Genomic DNA, 20,673 nt, shown 5'->3' with positions numbered 1-20,673 from the left:
AGTTAGGGACATCCATCCATAAATGACGTAGCATTTTTTGAGTGATTTTTAACGCCCCCTCCCCCATCGTAGTATTTCGTCACAAACCTCTAAATACCCCCAGGTAATTACGTAGCGTGACGGTAAATCTGCCCCACCTTGTCCCCGTAAAAAATAAAAAAAATAAAAAACGATGTTAGTTTAATGAAACGGGTAAGATTGTCGTGACCTCAGGTCAACCCCTATTTTTCTTTAAAAAAGCTACGTAGAATGACATGACTCCCTACCTCCCTGTAGTCACACATCATCACAAAATACAAAACACTCCCTTCCCCATATAATGCTACGTCATTTATGGATGATCCCTTATTATAGATTCCAAAATAAGATCATTATAACAGAATAATTAACGAAGCAAACAGCACACTAGGTTTTATTAAACGCTGCAGCTATAATTTCCAAGATCCTTACACAATAAAAACATTATCGGCCAATTTCTTCACTCGATGAAAACCGGTTTTCGCTGAAAAACCAGTTTTCGGGTTACTGGTGACTAAGGTTACCACCCCTCCGGGATTGACCCGGAGACTCCGGTTTTTGGAGGCGATCTCCGGGTTTTACATTAATTTCTCCAGGTCCGGTGAGACGAACAATTTTAATTCAATTTATTTCAAACGAGGTATTAATGTTGGCTGCCCCTTCAGCGGCCCTTAACTGTTGACCAGTAAGAAAAGCTTTGTTCCTTCGTCGGAACTTCCCTAGTCACTGTGATGATGAATAACTGAATAACTAAAATTCCGGAAGACACCGTAGTGTGTTTTCTAGGCGATGGCCTGTTTCACTCTACTTCTCCTGTTAGCAGTGGCAGAGGGCAATCATTCTTCGGCTTACCCTCCATAGCGAAAGTGGCTGGAGCTTTCGGTTTTTTTGTAGTTAGCCGGGGAAGCGAAATTTCTACACCTATCTAAATCGACAAAACGGTTTACATACGTGAAAAAATTACAGTTTAATGATAATACCTCGACGAATTACAAAAACTATGTAAATTTATACTTGTCTCATTTAAACTCAGCAGGTAAGTCTGGTTTCAACGTAAACTCACACTAAAAAAATGCAAGCGTTAATTCTATTTGCTTCAAACCACTTAAAATCCATATGAAGAAGAAATGCTAATGTTATACAGCGCTGCGTATTGTTATAGAATCGGGTTTTATGTGCCTTATAGTTATGAAATGTGAATGTAAGATTAATATTTCTCGTAAATACACACAGTGGGTTTATGAGTCAGCAAATAGTGTCTATATACCCTCGCTAATTGCAAAAAAATATGTGTAAAATCAATAGGCATAACGTTTACATTTTTCTCAGTGCGGGTTTCTATAAAAGCCTATCCCAGAACAGTAAAATTCTCCGGGTGAAAGTATCACCGGAGGTGGCAACCCTACTGGTGACCAATTAGCCGAAAACGGGTTTTCAACAAGAACTGATTTTCATTCAAGTGAAGGAATTGGCCGTATATGTAGCATATGTGAGCTCAACACTAGAATGTTGTAGTATAGTTTGGTCGCCATTTTCAGCAACGCGTGCAAACCGGATAGAATCAGTACAAAAGCAGTGTTTGATGTTCGCACTTCGTAAACTAGGTTGGACTGGACTACATTTGCCATCTTGCAATGCTAATTAACATTCAAACTTTAAAAGATCGTCGTGAATTTTCTATGGCATCATTTGTAAACGACATTGTATCACATCGTATTGATTCAATCGAATTTTTATCGAAACTAGATTTTTATGCTCCTCGACAACTACGTAACCCCAGCATCTTTTGTACAATTCGACATCGTACTAATTGTGCCAAGTTTGGCCCTTTAAAACAAATGATGAATATTTACAACAAGCATTGCGAAACCATTGACTTTACTATGTCAAAAACAAAACTTAAGCAGCAGTTTAAAGTAAATCAAAATTTTAACTAGTGTTAAGTTAGTTTAATAATTACTGTAAGAAACCGGTCTACATCTTATTGACGACGACTTGAAATAAGGAAATAACACTAATGCCGTGGCCTCTAGAGTGTTGAAATCTTGATTTGCTTTATAAACTAAGGGAGGTTAAGTGGTCCATTTCCATCGTTCGAAAGTCAAACTTAAAAAGAATGGGAAAGTAAACACCCAAGAGGCGCAAAACTGAGATTCCGCCAATGGCGCAAGACGACCACGCTACGGCTCTGAGTGCAAGAACAGTTTTTAGTAAACATCATAGCAACGTCATAGCCCTCCCCTAGGTTGACGGGTTTGACGGTATTGCAAACATCTTCAAGCATATTTGAGCAGACAACTGCTTTAAGATGGTTATTGCATTACGCCTCGATAGTGGTGCCTCGAGGAGACCGAGAGGGCTTATGGGCCTTTTTTATGTTTTGTGTTATTTCATACTCTGCACCAGCCCAAACTAACAGTCAACTAAGAGCCTGTGCACACTGGCGTGACCGATTGGCGGGTCACCTTGGATTGACTTTTTCTGTGGGCTGTGTTTGCAGACGTTGTTCAACAGCTTAACGGCAGTCTTTGTGAGCACGGCTCGCAGTGGAAGTCATTGTGTGTCGATTTATCGGTCGACCTCGTCAACGTGCACAGGCGCATTAAAAAAATAACAGTTGAACCCTATTAGTTGTGTTGTGTTGTGTTGTAATAATTGTAGTTTTTAGTACTAGTGTAAAATTGTTATGTGCTAGTCGTATGTCTATCTGTATATGTGTTCGTCTGAGTATTTGTGGCATATGGGTCAGGGAATGGATGCAGAACTGGCTTATATGATGGAATAGTGGGTAATCCTTCTTGGGATCACTTTTTACCGGTGTTCAATTCGTGCATTTGATTCGATTCATTCGAATTGGATAAATGAAGGTACGATTGATTTACCGACGCACGTCAATTATCCATTCCCGGTCAGCATAGCATTAGAAATTTCTAACGGAGTGCAATTGTCGTTAATGGTAAATATATATCATTTTCTGGCATTTAGACGATTCCAAGTAGTTTTATTGCATGTTACATGTTTGTTGTTCAAATAATAATCAATAACAATACTAACTCTTCTCTTTATTTCATTTTGTTTTATTTATTTTCGGTCTCATGCGTCACATTCCTCTGATGACCTCTCCGAGTTCATTCATCAAAAAAGGGCAACATTGCTGCCAACAATGAGTATTCGCTACCATCAGACGTCGCCAGGTTTTAGAAGAATTGAGATATACTCTCATACTTAATTGAATCAGATAAATAGGAACGACTAACAAACTGCAAGTAGCATATTACATATGTCTTATTTTAACATATTACGTATTATTTTTATTAACTTATTATTTACGGGTAACACACAAATCTCAACACCCATCACAGTGGCGTAGTAGCGGGGGGGGGGTTGTGGGGACGAAACCCCCCCCCCCCGAAATATTTTGGAGAAATTTGAAAAAATTGAATATGTTAAACAAAAATATGCCTAATATTTTAAATGAAATTCTCAAAGTTTAATTTGCAAAAGTTATCTTGTAAAAAAATTTCCTTGTGGTGCAAATTGGCTGCAGACTCGACACCTACCTGTCGGCACGTTGTGGAGGCTAGCTCAACCGCCGAGGACTATAACGAGTAGATCACGGCGAAGCGAGGAGCTAGGAGCTTAATGGTTCACGAAACGGATATCGGTACCGAGAGAAATTTCGCCACATTCTGTAGTCCTTGACTGACGGCGAACATGGACATGGAGTGTGAGGGAAGTATCCCCATAGAGGCCACCAGGCGATTCGCTACCGCATCGGTCAATGGAACCCTGCTGCAGCACGAAGAAGGACGGGCGGCAAGCTAAAGTCGAAGACGAAAGCCTTTAACGAAAACCTCTTTGTTGAGTTACTTCGGCGAACAACGGAATCAAATACGTTGATACGGCTGACGGCTAACAAGAAGGATTGTGACGGCTTGTGACGTTTCAATGTCACGAAAACTAGGGCCATGTAGTAGACGGCGTGCAGCTTACTGGTTAAATGAGTAACTCAGTATGCTATACGCTGCTTGTCGTAGATCCAGAAGGCGGGCTCAGAGCGCAAGATCGGAGAGGAGCGCAAGCGACGTATCTAGAAGGTAAGGACTCTTTAAAACAGGAGATCAAGCTTAGCAAGCCAATTGCCATAAGTAGCTGTGCTGAGAAATAAACGCCAGTCCCTGGGGGACGCGTACTGAGTCGTCATGACGAAGATGAGGGTCCGTCGACACCAGCTGAAATATGCCCGGGTAAGCTAAAGATAATCGTTGAGGGTCTCTTCCCGAATCACGATTCAACTACCTGGTCACCGACACCGTATGGCGAAGAAGAAGGAGGTAACACAGTCGAGTGGCAAGTGACTAACGACGAGCTCAAAGACGCGTCGATGTGACTAAAATCAAAAAAAAACCCCTGGTCCGGATGGAATACCAACAGCGGCGCTGAAAGCTGTGATCCTGGCATATCCGGACATGTTCAGACATGCTGAAGTCTTTAGACGATAGTAATCCCCGAAATGAGGAAGGTGCAGAAACTGATGTTGCTGCCAAAGTCAGGGAAGTCACCGGGCCATCCAGCCTCGAATAGACCAATGCCGCCGCGTGGCATAAAAGAATGAGCCAGATCCTGAAGAGCTACTTCCAGAGTAGAGCACTGCTGTACCAGACGAACAAAAGGGCAGAAGGCAATGCGAGTCGCAGCGGGCGTTACTCAGGGCTCCATTCTCTGTCAAACACTTTGGAATGGGATGTAAGATGCACTGATAACATAAATTCGTGAATATAATAAATCATGCAATGCACGAATTCATTCGTCGTTTTCTGCAACGAAGTATTTTCGTGCATTGTAAATAGTAAGTTTCGTTCATTTCATGAACAAGAATGGCCGTATGGTGAGCGAAAGCTTTCGTAAATTTTACACATTTAATGTACACTGCACGAATGATATCGTTGATAACGATATTATTTTTCGTGAATGAAATGAAATGTTTTTTTTTATTTTAATGAACGTTTGTGTATATTACGAACGATTTCGTTGGTCGCACGAAATTTTTTCGTTTATCTTAGAAGTTTTCGTATTTATTAGCCTCTTATTGTTCTTTTGGGATCGATGTTTGACAAAATCGTTTTTATATTTAAAAAAATCGATGTTGCCAAATCGATTTTATTGTGGTACGAAGAAATGGCCGCTTGATGAACGAAATTTTCGTTTATTTTAATAAACGTTTATGTATATTACAAACGAATTTGTTGGTCGCATTTTATCTTTTAGGATCGATGTTTGACAACACCGATATCGCTCTGGCAGAGAAAAACTCAAAATTATTCATACAAAATCAATGAGCAGTTCGCGACGGCTCAACTGATTCTGTACTGCTCCAGATTCTGAATAGACTGGAAGCGAAAGAGGTTCTGGAAATCTTCCTGCAACCGGCGGACACGACTACGACTACTAAATAGTCAGACAACAACAATTATCTGACGAATAGCAACAATGGCTCCATATTGCTCTTTTGACGTGGACGGTTTGACGAATGGTGCTCGTAAATATTATAAAGATATTCGTATATAACAGCGAACGACTCGTTTGCTGAATGAAGCTGTTTCGTAATAAACTAACGAAAGTCATTTCGTGGTTTTCACGAAAAACTCGTAATAAAAAACAAAAGTGTTTCGATAGAACTACGAACGATTCATCATATGTACGAAAAATTCGTATATTTTATGAAAGTTGTTTATACGAAATTAATTCCGAGAGATTTACGAATATGTTCTATCAGTGTGGGGTCTTAACACTGCGGCTGCCCAGGAAAGTGAAAATCGTTGGTTTTGTGGACGATGTGTCAATAATGGTGAGACACTTGAAGAAATGGAGGTATCGGTGACGGAGACAATAGATGCGATCGAGAGCTGGATGAACGGGTCAAGATGCAAATAGCTCACCACAAGACGTTGTTGTTGGACAGTAACTGCAAAGGGGTTCAGCGGATACAGATCACCATCAAAGGGCATGTGATTGCATCGAAGCGTGCACTGAAGCAATTGGGAGTGATAATCGACAACTGATTGAGCTTAAACAACCACGTTGATTACACATGCGAAATGTCGGGTCTTTATCTAGTATTTAGTCATCGATACTGCTTGGGGTGCGGCGCTGAAAACCAAGTGAAACCGTGAAAAGCTGAACAGGACGCCTCGACTATTGGTCGTACGAGTTGCGATTGCGTACCGGAGGCAGTATGCCGTGATGCCGAGATGATCCCCATCTGCATTACCCTGACGGAGGATATCAAGTGCTACAATCAATGAAATGTCAGAAACGTGAGGAAGATGATGAGAATCGATTCGATGATGACGTAGCAGCAGGAATGGGATAATACGGAGAAAGGAAAATGGACCTACTGGCTCATCCAAACCTGTCGACGTGGGTCAATAGAATGCACGGAGAGATGACCTTCAACCTGAAACAGCTTCTACCGAGCCACGGCTGCTTAAGGAGTATATTCATCGGTGTGGGTACGCAACGTCAACACTGTGCCTGGAGCGTCTTTGAATGTCCGAGGTTTGAAGTCTTTGAATGTCCGAGCAGAGTCTTTGAATGTCCGAGGTTTGAAGGGACGTGCAGGGAGCTACTTAAAACGGGAGGACCGGACATCAACCCGGATAATGTAGCCTACAGAATTACAAGCGACGTAGGGACGTGGAACGCAGTAAACAGAGATATGATGTAGATCAGTGATTCTCAACCGCGGCCGCGAAGTCATTGCTGGGAGTCCGCGAAGAAAAATATATTTTCCGAGTGCATATTGAAATTTCAAATCTTGTTTCCTAACAAATTGAAAATAACATATTGATAGCATACAAAATTGATGTTTATCTGTGGGGGTCCGCAGCAACCCAGTGTGATATCTAAGGGGTCCGTGGTACGAAAAAGGTTGAGAACCGATGATGGCATGACCGTCTTACAGCGGAATAGACATCGAACAACGATTTCGGGAGAGCAATCACCGCCAGGGAACTCTCCGCAGGTATAAGCTAGATCCACCGCCGAGGACTAGTCGAGTAGACCGCAACAGAGCAGCGAGTATGAGTCGTCGAAACGCCAGCGAACCGGACGTCACGCTCCATGCGAATTCGCCAGACCGACCACGGCTCCCCAGAATCGATATTTGGAAAACTTTTTTCGCCAGGGAACTTTCCGTTAGCGTAAGCTAGATTCACCGCTGGGGACTAGACGGATTAGACATCAATGAGACACCACTAGTCGCGGATCATCGGCGCACCAGTGCACCGGATACCCAGCTTCACCAGAATCGCCGAACTGAACTCGGCACCTAGCTGATTGGCTCGATCTCGGGAGAACTTCTCTCGCCGGGGAATTCTCTCTCGGAGTAGGCCAGGTCCATCGTCGGGGACTAGACCGAGTTGTTTGCGAACAAGTCGAGGACTGAATGGACCATCAAGGAAGTAGTGCTAAATGGCCCAAGAAGAGAACTAAATGGCTTAAAGGAGTTGCGGTGCTAAATAGCACCGGTTACGGAGCCAAAGGGCTCAAGAAGTTGTAGTACTGAAACCAAATAAGAATCGGTATCGGGAGAACTTCTTTCGTCTGGGACCTCTCCTTTAGCTTACAGTCAGATTCACCGCCGGGAACGAGAGCGCGTAGACCGCGACGATACACCACCAGCAAACCGGATGCCCCACTCTACCGGAATCGCCGAACTGACCGTAGCACCTGGTTGGTTGGCTCGAACTTCTCTCGCCGGGGAACTTTTCGTCGGTGTAGGCTAGATCTATCGTCGGGGACTAGACCGAGTAGTTCGCTAACCAGTCGGAAGATCAACGAGGAAGTGGTACTGAATGGCACAAGGGAACTGAAGGGCTCAGTAAATTAGACAGTCTGAAGTTTGCCGCCCAGATTGTCCTCGTAGGGGAAGAGCATTTATTCTCTACCAACAGCTAGTTTTCCTACCTTGACTACCCAAACCTGTTCCCTGAGTTGTTGGTTTTTGAACATTTTTTCCTGCTCAGAATGTTTTTGAACATTTTTTCATATATATACAAAAAAAATTTCATATCCCCCCCCGAAAAATTTTCTTACTACGCCACTGACCCATCACTTCCCATACTCATGTAAACATTCAAACACGCAAATATACAAAAGTTCGACAAGTGACTGGGCCAAGTGCATTCACTCGTAGGATCTATCATTTCGATAATCGCCTCGATTATACGAAAACTGTGCACAATTAAGCTGACATAAGCTAGTCTCGCCTGGTGAATGCATGTAACCTGAAAGCCCCAGACACGGCAGGGCGAGACGGACAGATGACGGACTGGACTCGACGGTGCCTAGTTTAGAGTTAGAGGAATTCTTCAATGAACGAACGGCTAGCGAACTAAAAAAAGAAACCTTATGGAGAAACATATTGTATGTATTTCTGAACAGCCAACAGTATTACTGTTCAATGCACCTTTTCATCACATTCTGCAGCGCAATTATTCGTCAAGTATACATCAATCCATTAACCATCACCCTGTTCCTCTTCCATCGCATTTTGGTGGTTCGCATAGACTATTCTGCCATTACCTCTCCTATCATCGGCCTTGGACTGACTTGCGCACTCATTGCCCCACCAAACGCTGCAAAATGAAAATGTAATATCTATTTCTGTATCGCTCTCGCAAGTTGATGAGATTGACGATATTGTAAACATCATCAAGTCACAATAGATTCAATAGTTATCTAAATATAAGGACCTTCGCTCTTTTTAGTTTCTATTTGCACCAAGTTCTACTACTAGCGGTTAATTAGTTATCATGTTAATAATCCACCAATCATTATGACTACTCAGAATTTTTATTTATATAAGAAGTTCGCTTCAGGATGTTGATTACAATACGCCTCGATAGTGGTGTATCGAGGAGGCCGGGAGGGCTGATATGAGCCTTTTTTCTGTTCTTTACCTTTCCTCTAATTACCCTCTCATAGCCGACAATCAACCAGTAACAAATAGATAATTGAAAAAGGATGTGCTATGTGTGGTGGTTGGCTATTCAAGTATTGGTAGAATTTGAAGTACTAATGTATGAAGTACTAATGTATGTAGTACTAATGCACAAACGTTAGAGCCCCTCGCGATTCTCCAAGCAACCTACGCCCACGAACTCGAAAACATGATTACACCCCGGTGATAAGGTGAAAATCACGCGCCATCATGAATCGGGATCGACCGGAAATCTCTATCCTCGGTGCCAACAATCTAGGTCCTTGTTAATTAATAAAAAAATAACAAAATTGAAAAATAACTCCCATATCCACCAGACAAAACGTTCCATGGCGACATGACCGGAAACTCTAGTGATATGGGGTAACTCTCTCCCTGTCAGAAAGTGATCCGTACACCGAAAACTAAAGATCAGAATGGCGGTCCGCGAATATATGAATGGACGCACGGTTTCAAAATCGAATTTATACACGCGAAGTCACATACACGCGAGCACACGCGACAAACACGTCAACATACGAACACTTAAGCCCTTCGTGATCATCTACGCACACCTATGCCCGCGATCGTGTAAACTTGATAACACTCCGGCAATTGTGTGAACGTTTTAGTACTTACGAAGTTACAATCGTGGTCTCAAACGCGAACCCGCAAACGCACGCGATCATGAATCGGTCACGTCCGAAATCTTTAGCCTTCATTCTAGCAATTTAGGTCCATACATTCAGTTGGACCAATAAAAACCTGTTTTAATCCACCTAGCGGTGCAATTGTGCCTTTCTCATTTCTCTAAACTATGGCACGGAGGCTTTTTATGTTCAACATAATCGTGGAAATGTCCATTACATTCTTAGTACACTTTGCACTTACACACAATGGCATGCCAGCCACGAACTTGATGAGCTACGTGTCGACGGTGAAACACTTGAAACAAAAAATATCATACTCCATTAGCCTAATCAGCATTAGATCAATGATATCTGCTTGCTAACTCATTTTGTCATGCGGGGGTGGGTATGTGAAGAGGGCGAAAGTCCCATGAACGAACGACTCCCCAGCTTAAATTGGTATGCTTTGTGATATAGTGGTGGTTTAAAGATGATGGGGTTGAAAGGGAGGGGTATGAGGGCTGGATGAGGTGGTGGTCTGAGGGGTGATTTTAGGAGATTTAAACAGTAGAGGGGGGGTGTAACCCCTCTCCGTAAACCATCAACTACGCCCCTGTTAAAATCCAGAAACCCTATGAGTCGAAAAAAAAAATTTGGCCGGGATTAGGTTAGCGTTTTTCAGAGTGATTGCATAACCTTTCTATATGAGAAAGGCAAAAATGTGCCAAAATCCAAAAAAGTGAAACGTCGTCAAATTTTTTTTCGAGTTTGCATCAAATCTCGACGTTTCATGCACCTTGAACACATTTAGCATCAAAAATAAAAATTCTATTTTTAATTTTTCCTGTAGTTTATATGAGAAATTTCTGTGTGGCCGCACTCTGAAACCCGTAATTCCGGAACCAGAATTCCGATCGATCCAAAATTCAATAGCAGCCGATGGGAAGGTTGCACCTTTCATTTGAGACTAAGTTTGGGCAAATCGGTCCAGCCATCTCTGAGAAAAATGAGTGACATTATTTGACACATACGCACACACATACACACACATACACACACATACACACACATACACACACATACACACACATACAGACTTTTTCCGATCTCGACGAACTGAGTCGAATGGGATATGACACTCGGCCCTCCGGGCCGGGATTAGGTTGACGTTTTTCAGAGTGATTGCATAATCTTTCTATATGAGAAATGCAAAAAAATAAAGCTCATATCCACTAGACCACGCGTTCTACGGTGACATGATTGGGAACTCTAATGATATGGAAGAACCCACTTTTTTCTGGAATCTGAACCGTACACAAAAAATTAAGTATCAGGTTCACGGTCCGCGCGCGATCATTCTAGAACACACGCGAATATGCGAAAGGCACATGGTTATGAAATAGATTTTATACACGCGAAGTTACATACATCTTAGCACACGCGACATACAAACGCACACGCGATCGAGCACGTTAACGTACAAATGTACGAGCCCTTCGCGATGAAACACGCGATCGCGAGTCCCTGCGCCCGCACATACCTGAACCGTACAATGAATATCACATTCAGAATCACGGCCCGCTACAATTGGCATAATGCAGTGTTTTAGTGGGCGACATTGCCTGTCTCGTCTGCAAAATGTAGTATGTGATTCTGACGGGGAGCCCTTCCGAGAATCTAGCTCTACAGCTCCAGTAGGACAACTCTCGAAAAAAAAGAAAAAAAAAATTAAATGTCCTTTTTCTCAAAAACTACTTAAGGTAATAGAATGAAATTTTGCTCCTTATAGAATGATGCTTACACTGTCATATAAATATATATTTACGCAATATTTGTTTTAATAGCAATATTTTACATTTTTAATAAACAATTTAAAATATTTTCGTGAATAAATTGCGACTATTTTAAGATTTTTTTCGTGTATTCCGCATTTATTCAGCTTAACCATAAATCGAAACTCAAATCACTTCGCAAACCGAAAACGAGAACTCCGTAGAGGAGAATGAGGACACTTCATCGTTGGGGATATTTGATTCCCTTTCCATAACGCATAATCTAAACACAAAAAAATATCACAATATAAAAAGAAAATGATATATTTGATAGTCTGAAAAACAAATCCAATGCATTGCATTTGTTTTGAAAAAGTTGTATCATATATTTGAAAATATGGGTTAAAATTCATCTCGAAGATCTTTTTACAACTTTTTTGAACGATTGTATGAGTTCGTCAAACTCCATGTTTGAACCCACGAGTAGCGTGAGAATAAATGTCCGCCACGCCAGAGCTCCACATTCACGTGGTAAGGGACGCTTACTGTGGGGGTTGCCCAGGTACCCCACAGGCTCCGGTAACGATCGAGCATCTTTTTCACCCCCTCGATCACTCATCCCTCGGCACGGGTCGCTTCACGCCTTGGAATTGGGGTTATGGCCTATCTTGCTTTACGTGGCGAACGCGGCCCAGATCATCACAACCATCCTCCTTTACCAGGGCTTTGGACCTGTAGCTCTGGTTCTCAATAGTTCCATGTACGTATATTATTACAGACATGCTACTATTGAGATCCGTCATTCGCTAGCGGAGTTGTGTATCTATGCATGTATATATGTGTATGTATACATGTGTGTATATGAACATATAAATGTTCAAAAAATGTTATACACGGGATTGTTTTGTAGATTATATGTGTATCTATTAATGTAAAAAACTGATACTTCTGGATAGAAGTCAGATCTTCCTCCAATTACAGCCCCTTGGAGATCTCCAATGGTACAACTTACACAAGTCCAACAGGCAGTGATACCAGACTAAGAGAAATGAAAGCGCTGAGGAAAACACGGAGTCTATCGGTTCTTTTTTTTATTATTTCCCCTTTTCTTTCTTAAATAAGCAGGAATTCAAGAAATGTGGATGAGAGTCAAAGGAGACATAAATGGGAGGAATGCAGGTAGAAAACTGCAGAAATGGTAAGTTTTCTAGTACACATGTATTATGTTATATATACAAATTGAACCAATATACTAAATACGCGTCGATTTCCTGCTTAAATGGAATCGAAACTTTTACTGTAATGTTACAATCCAATTGATACAAGTCATCGAAAAGTCAATTGAGCTAACACCATCCTAAATCCGTGAACCAAGTTATTTGCATGAATGTTTAAATACATGCAAACATCTTTTTTCTGTAAATCACTACGAGCTAGTGGGAGATAGCATGGTTAACACACACACATCATAGCAACGTCATAGCAATGGGAAAAATTACTGGGCCATCCCTTCTCGTTTCAAAATAATACTGACCCAAAACTATCAATTGCGTCTTCTAAGGATCATCATCATCATCGTGGCCGTGTGTTTTTGGAGCTCGATCTGCAGCCGCAGTTTACTCGCATGCGTGAGTTGCACCGATGTCGACGAACTTCTTTCTGCTGCTGAATATTTCTTAAGCTGGCCTCTCACAGTTGGTACTTTGCGTGTTTCATGTATCTTTGCCATTCTCCGTTGTGCCGCTGAGTAATGAACGCTGAATTCTTCTTTCAAACACGTCTAGTACACGATAGCTTGTATCCTTTAACGACCACGCTTCATGATCATACAATACATGGTGTATCAGTGATAGAATGTTATGTGGGGGTCCGATGACGTTAGCTGACAACGCAAGCCGTAGAAAGTCCTTTTAGAAGCCACATTATGATGTTTTACATCACGGCTAACACTTACTATCGCATGTCATTAGGGTTCCAAAATCTATGAACTTGACGACAACTTCATGCCACACCCCATACATTCTCATCTTGGGATCACCATTGATCGGACTCCACCGGCTACATGAACATTATCGTGTCAGAGTTTATAGTCAGACCGATTTTGGAAGCTTTTCTTTCAAAAGGCCCAATCACCTCGTACACTGTTCCACGATTGACTTCAATGTTGTCAACGACATGTCTTGTACTTTTGGGCGCATTTATTGAACCCATAAGGTGTCACCAGTTAATCAGTTTTGTCGGAAAGCCATGTTCAAGTATTTTCTAGCAGCCTAGTTTGATTCGTTGCACTGAATCGTACGCTGCCTTAAAATCAAGAAACAGATGAGGCAAGCTGTATTTCCGAAATTTATTCAGGATATGTATTCTAAGGAGAAACCTTTGAAATCAAGAGCCATGACTTTGTTGTATTCATATGCATAAGGCCGTCGGTGGTTCGTATCAGTGTGGAAGGTGCTATAATCAATACTGTTTAATTTTCAGTTTTTAGCATTTATTGGCACTGAACATTCAAGACTGCAAAATTGGTTCAAAAATAAAAATTAAGCTCTCATTTGCACGGTTACCTACATAAAGACAACTTCTTCGAAAACGTTCAAAATTTTAGTTCGATACATAAAGAAATAAATCATACAAATTTAAAATAGATTTTCTGTGTTCACAAAACATCCCAAAAAAGTGTTGTTTCACCTTCTTCGTTAGACCAGTCATTTTCTTTCGATAGTTTTCGTTTGGAATAATCTGAGTGTAACGATAATCGGTAGTATAAAGGTCAAATAGTTAATGTAGTTCAGTTAAGGATCCAGCAATTCTTTTAAAATGTTGTCTAGCATTGGAGAAATGATTAATGTTGGCTATATCTTGATCGGCTTAAAGGAAATGACATGAGTCTGTTTTCCAAAATAATATGCATCTTTTTAAACTGCCTATTGACTTTTTTTAAAGAATACCACTCAAATCAAGCTAGAGTATGACTCCGAATTCTGGGTTGTTTCTGGTCGACTACCTGTTCAAATGCTTCAACCGATTCCGGCATTATTGTTTCGAAATCGGTGAATGCACTTGAGTTGGTACGTTGACATAAACCAGACACGATGCTGTATCTGGAAGAAACCGTGAATGACAATGTTTAGTTAGTGTTAAGGGATACCATGAAAAGATAATTAATCTTGAACGCGAGGACGTTCAACAATTGTTAGGTTACATGACCGAATATCAATAGAAAAACTCAATTATAAATAGGTTTTACTAAATTTCCGTAGCCTTTAGAAGAAATAATGAAAATGTCGTAGATTCCTCGAGCTAATCCGTAGATCCGTTGAACAGACAGAAACAGACGTAGATCTACGGAAAATCCGTAGGGTTGGCCACCCTGCTGGTGGGACTGATTTCTGCGACTTAGGTGGTCCGATGAGGGCAATTTTTGGTTGTCACTCTAATCCACAGACATCTTTACTCTTCAGTTCTCGTAATCAGAAGAATCTAAACTTCAGTTTTTCAAGGAGAGTGAAATTCGCCACTATCTACATATGAACTAAGGAAAGGAGTTTCTAAAAATACGAAATGAAGTTTACTAAATCAAAAGTAAGATATATGGTGTCAAGATGTTACGTCCCACACCCTCCTCCCTTTCCATCGGGCTGGAGCTGCTGGAGGACGATTTTCGATTTGCCTAATTTTATATTTGAGAACTGTGAGCGCCTCTGCATGATGTTTACAGTCTTCCTCAGTGTCAAAATTTGCAGCTAAACGAGCATAACTGTTTTATGAGGGAAAGTAAACGGGGAAGCTCATGCAAAGTTGATGGGATCTACCGTGGAGCCATTTCCTATTTAAGGTTGCTAGTTTCAGTGTTGTTTCCGCAAATCTGTGTGTAAAGAGTCTGTACTCCAAATTTCGCAATCGCTTTCCGTTCTCAGCTAGCATCTTCCTGATAATGATAATGTTAATGCTAACCCTAATGCCAATGCTAACCCTAATTCTAAAGCTAATGCTTACGCTAATCCTAATGCTAACTCTAATGATAATGCTAATGATAATGCTAATGCTAATGCCAATGCCAATGCCAATGCTAATGCCAATGCCAATGCCAAAGCCAATGCCAATGCTAATACTAATGCCAATGCCAATGCCAATGCTAATGCCAATGCCAATGCCAATGCCAATGCCAATGCCAATGCCAATGCCAATGCCAATGCCAATGCCAATGCCAATGCCAATGCCAATGCCAATGCCAATGCCAATGCCAATGCCAATGCCAATGCCAATGCCAATGCCAATGCCAATGCCAATGCCAATGCCAATGCCAATGCCAATGCCAATGCCAATGCCAATGCCAATGCCAATGCCAATGCCAATGCCAATGCCAATGCCAATGCCAATGCCAATGCCAATGCCAATGCCAATGCCAATGCCAATGCTGCCAATGCCAATGCCAATGCCAATGCCAATGCCAATGCCAATGCCAATGCCAATGCCAATGCCAATGCCAATGCCAATGCCAATGCCAATGCCAATGCCAATGCCAATGCCAATGCCAATGCCAATGCCAATGCCAATGCCAATGCCAATGCCAATGCCAATGCCAATGCCAATGCCAATGCCAATGCCTATGCCAATGCCAATGCCAATGCCAATGCCAATGCTAATGCTAATGCTAATTCTAATGCTAATGCTAATGTTATGCTAATGCTAATGCTAATGCTAATGCTAATGCTAATGCTAATGCTAATGCTAATGCTAATGCTAATGCTAATGCTAATGCTAATGCTAATGCTAATGCTAATGCTAATGCTAATGCTAATGCTAATGATAATGCTAATGCTAATGCTAATGCTAATGCTAATGATAATGGTCTTTAAACCGTAGAATAATACAGTGGTCCTAAGACCGCTATCGAGTGGATGCTCTAGGTGCCTCAATTCAAAGTGTGATGCGACCCATGTCGAGGGATGAATGGCGGGAGGCGTAGCACTTTAAAACCCAACATACGATAATCTGGAACCGGGAATAATGAAGAGAATGATTCCCATAATGGATACGATAAAGACAATGAAAATGAAAGTAATAACAATAATGGCTATGATAATGATAATGTTAATTGTTTTTGTGTTGCTCCAGAATGATACTTTCTTTAATATTTTATTCGTACTTGCACATTGATTATTCGGCATAAAGTGAGCTATTTTGAACCTTATTTTATCAAAAACTCTGTTTAATTTACATATCTAGGCCCAAACGGAGATGCAGTATCTGTGACCAGTTCAGTCAATTTCTAGTAAGTATTTTTATATGACTTATTTACCTTTACCTTTATTATAATCACTTTTCTAGCTTTGGCGCTGCACTAACTGGCAAACGAACAGGAATAATTGTAAATAGTGGTATGGATGACTTTTCGTCTCCTGGACTAAAGAACTACTTTGGGCTCCCCGGATCAGAGCGAAATTACATCAAACCTCAAAAACGTGCTCTTTCTTCTATGTCACCAACAATTGTCGTAGGTACGTACGAAGTACTAGGAAACAGGTTTTCTAAATTACAATGCGAACATTCCTGTTTTTACATTGAAAATATCTGGGACTAGGTGTCATTCTAAAATCTAAACTATCTCCCATGTAACGAAACTATGTAAGGTTTGCACGCTTATAACTTCGCTATTACTAGATGGATTTCTATCATTCATACTCCAACCGATTCAGAAACACCTAACTTAAATATCGGTAGTAATTTAATATATCTGCAATAAAAGTAGTCTTTTGAAAATCGGTTAAATTGAAAAGGTCACGAAAAAAGGGAAAATTGCCATTCGTGAGGCAAATTTCTCAGTTGGAAACACCTTAGTGGCACAATCAAACACGAAAAGTCATAAATAGAAGCGACGCGTACCCGTTTGAATCAGTTGTTGCTCTTATCCCATACGAGCAACATCGTCTCCGGGCGATGCAATAATTAATCCATATTAACCCAATCAAATTCCGAATGGTTTGACCGGGATGGTACTGCAATGGGCGTGATTTTCTATTCATCTCTGTTTCCGGTAATTGATTTCTTACTGATTCTACGAATATGACACCCATCCTGGTTCGTTGTTTGTTTTATTGCAGCTTTAGCCGCTTGGGTCATTCGTTGGTACCTGTCATGGTGTGGCCCGACGCCTGTCGGGCTTGGACCATCTTATCAGTTTACCATGTGTAAAATGGAAAGACAAAGTCGCAAATATCGAGTTGCTCGGCGAAACCTATGTGAAAAAGTAAAGGAATTGTTGGAGGCATCCTCATTTTTGAATTGGGCTATGGAAAGGCAGGTAATTGCTTTGTATTGTTTTCATAGTTCATTTTTAAACTTGATTCCATCTATAGATACTACCACGTTTAGGAAGCAAACGATCTCAATGCACTGAAATATCTGGAATGGATGAAGGATTCCATCTAATTACCATCCAATTGGGAAAGTAATCAAGAATGGTTATATATTTTACAATAATATCTCAAATCTCGTATACATAAAGTTATACAAACGCATTTAGGCGAAACACCATCAGTTGCTTATTTCTGGATGTGATTCAGCCTGCCGTTCTTCTTGCGCCCCAATGCTTCATCGTCGATTGGCTCATCTAATTTTTTCGGAAGTTGTTTTGGTTTGCTTAGGTACCTTTGAGTTGTTTTTTTTCCTTAAATACACGGAAACGAAAAACTACCAAAAATTGAGTTCCTTTGACTCAATCTCGTGGTATCGTGGGGGAACTTAAAATTAGGTAAACCGTGTTGAAGGTAGTTTCCATTTAACCACGGCAAAAATTACAACTCATTGATAGGTTTTTTATACTCAAATTTAAGTTGAATTTACCCAATTTTGAGTATACCCCAAATAACTCAAAAATACCTTCCTCCACGGAAGACCTCGACTGAGTTGAATCTCTCGTTCTGTTTTTGACAACACTAATAAGTGCGAAAGCGACGCACAACTCAAAAGTAAGTTAAAAGAACTTATTCTGCAGGTTGTTTTATTTAACCGTGTACCATACATCGTTAGAAAAATGAGTACCCGTATTTTGATGTCAGCAAAACGTCATGATTGGGTCTGACATTTCGAGGGACCGTGAGTTACTTATTGGCGAATCCACAATGAGCCAAAAAATAAACGTTAGAGGCAAGGCCCTGGTTAAACCGTTACGAATTTTTCGGGTGCCAGGACGGTGTCACAGAATGATTTGCAAAGCGGGTGGGTGCGGTGGTTTGGATTGTATTAGGGCCCCTTACACGAGGCGCTAGTAATGTCATTACTGAGCAGTAATGTCACTTAATGGTCGTTTAAGGTGAGTAATGACGAAATTCCCATACAATTCTAGTAATGGCATTACTTAGTAATGACAGTTTTATTGTGCGTGTAAGAGACCCTATTCAATACGGCAGGGTGCAACTTGTGTTGAGTGTTAGCGTTTGAAAAAAAATAATTTATTTTTATGCATGCGTGTGCGTCGTAACTTGTCAATCCATGTTTACGGCGCTTTGTAGGTGCGTAGGGTAAAGCGCCTATTGGCTTTCATATGTCTCATTTTTCGTTTATATGTGATATACATTTCGGTTATACGTTTTCTGTCAGGTATCTGATTAATTAGCAACAAGAAAAATGTCATCAAGTTAGCATCAAAATCGGTTTTAACTGGTAGTGCGAACGTTCAGTAGCGTCTGGCTCAAATGGCACGTTCCCGCGAACGTTGTATAACAATGTAATTTATCAAATAATTTCATTTATTCGGTCATTAATCGATCAAGAAATAAATAACCGTAAGATTGTTTACCTAAGGTCATTAGTACATTATTGAAAATTTAAATGGAAAATAAAATTTCATATATCATGGAGATTCTGTATATTTCCGTTGGCGGGCGTGGGCTTCCTCATCACAGTTCTCAATATGGAGTTTTTCTTTTGAATATATTTTCTGGACATACCAGCCTATTTTTACTAGATGGATCAGCCAAATAATGCCAATAAGCTAATGATATGCTTGATTAATTGTAATAATAGATTGCCGTTAAATGACCTTCAATAAATTAAGTTTTAATGGGGAGGGTGTATAGCAACTTGTAACATATGAGAACAGGAGAGTGAGCAAGAACATGAGCCGATATGTTTGATAGATAAAATTCATTTGTAGGCTCTTGAAAAAAAGCTACATTTTTAATGGCACCGTGGTCGTGTCCTGTACACAACCCTTTAATTTTTTTTCACTTGCAAGAAAAGCAAAACAATCACTCCAAAAGCTAAATCACTGAGAACAGACTACCATCTTTACAGACTTGTAAAAATTCCTATCATTTCCGAAGGTAGTTGGGATATCTCCACCAGGTGCGCTACTGTCGTCATATTTTTTACTGGCTGCACACTAAATTTTGAATACCGAATGTCAGCAAAGTTTTGCTGAAATATCAGCAATACTTCCAGTAAAACTATTTCGCTGTAATTACAGCAATTCAAAACTGTCAAAATTGGCTGATCTGTCAGTTTGATTTGCTGGAACTCAGCAAAATTGCCATTCTTTCACTGATTGATTCAGCAATCAAATTCTATAGATCTGATTTTCGTCAAAATAAAGGGCTTTACTAACAATCAGCGAAACAAAAATTGCAAAGCTGAACTCTTAGCAAATCCAATTTTGCTGAAAAGTTTTAGCAAAGTATTTTGTTGAAACAAAATACAAAAAATTGGTGTGAGTTCGACTGAATTGACAGCGGTTATACCTCTACCCAGTCAAACCATTCCAGAACTTGTGCGAACTTCTTAGTGGATTTAGTATGGATTCCAGCTCAAATTTCATACGGAATAAATCCAGGATTTCGAACCGGTTTCTGGATCTACGGATAGTTGGGATAAGTTGGTGTGGGGGCGCTAGTGCTTTAAAGTATATTTATTCAAAAGTTTACACAAATTTTATTAACAAATTTGTTCGATCATGGATTCTCTGCGGCTTAATTTTTTTTATTCAATTCGTTTATTTGATAAGGCAGGTTTGCGTTAGCTTAAAGGTACCAATTTTGTTTTGTTTTACAATTTAAATTACTTAAAACTAGGGGATTACATATTATTTTTGAAATTAAACTAAGGCTAATTTATAGCTATACATATACACAAGGGGGTAATATAATTTTCGTAAGATTAGGGGGGTCATTTAGTTTTTATGGCAATATGGTTTGACATTTTTAGCAATGAGATTATTGGAGCAAATAATGTTTAACTAAGGGGAAAAATTTTTTACGACTATCTTAAAAGT

At 40.4% G+C, this 20,673-nt stretch overlaps 1 protein-coding gene and 1 long non-coding RNA gene across 7 annotated transcripts in view; both read left to right on the top strand.

The window, feature by feature from the left end:
- LOC131690236 (glutathione hydrolase 1 proenzyme-like) overlaps positions 1–20,673 on the top strand; it is a 679,522-nt gene that overhangs the window by 528,601 nt on the left and 130,248 nt on the right. For 5 of the 6 annotated variants that reach the window (XR_009305552.1, XM_058975998.1, XM_058975875.1 and 2 more), the window contains 2 exons: positions 16,632–16,677; positions 16,734–16,903. The exons of the other annotated variant lie outside the window; for it this stretch is intronic. Coding sequence is in view for 4 of the 5 variants with exons in the window: in XM_058975998.1 (XP_058831981.1) it covers positions 16,632–16,677; positions 16,734–16,903 (216 nt within the window). In the remaining variant the exon portion in view is untranslated. The remainder of the gene's footprint in view (positions 1–16,631; positions 16,678–16,733; positions 16,904–20,673) is intronic. 6 annotated transcript variants of the gene reach the window in all.
- Positions 16,910–17,862, top strand: LOC131691300 (uncharacterized). The gene is made up of 3 exons (XR_009305751.1): positions 16,910–17,439; positions 17,507–17,706; positions 17,762–17,862. It is a non-coding gene; the product is annotated as an uncharacterized LOC131691300 (long non-coding RNA).

The sequence above is a fragment of the Topomyia yanbarensis genome, chromosome 1 (assembly GCF_030247195.1).
Source record: "Topomyia yanbarensis strain Yona2022 chromosome 1, ASM3024719v1, whole genome shotgun sequence".
Classification (NCBI taxonomy): domain Eukaryota; kingdom Metazoa; phylum Arthropoda; class Insecta; order Diptera; family Culicidae; genus Topomyia; species Topomyia yanbarensis.
This window is presented reverse-complemented; position numbering and strand designations above follow the sequence as displayed.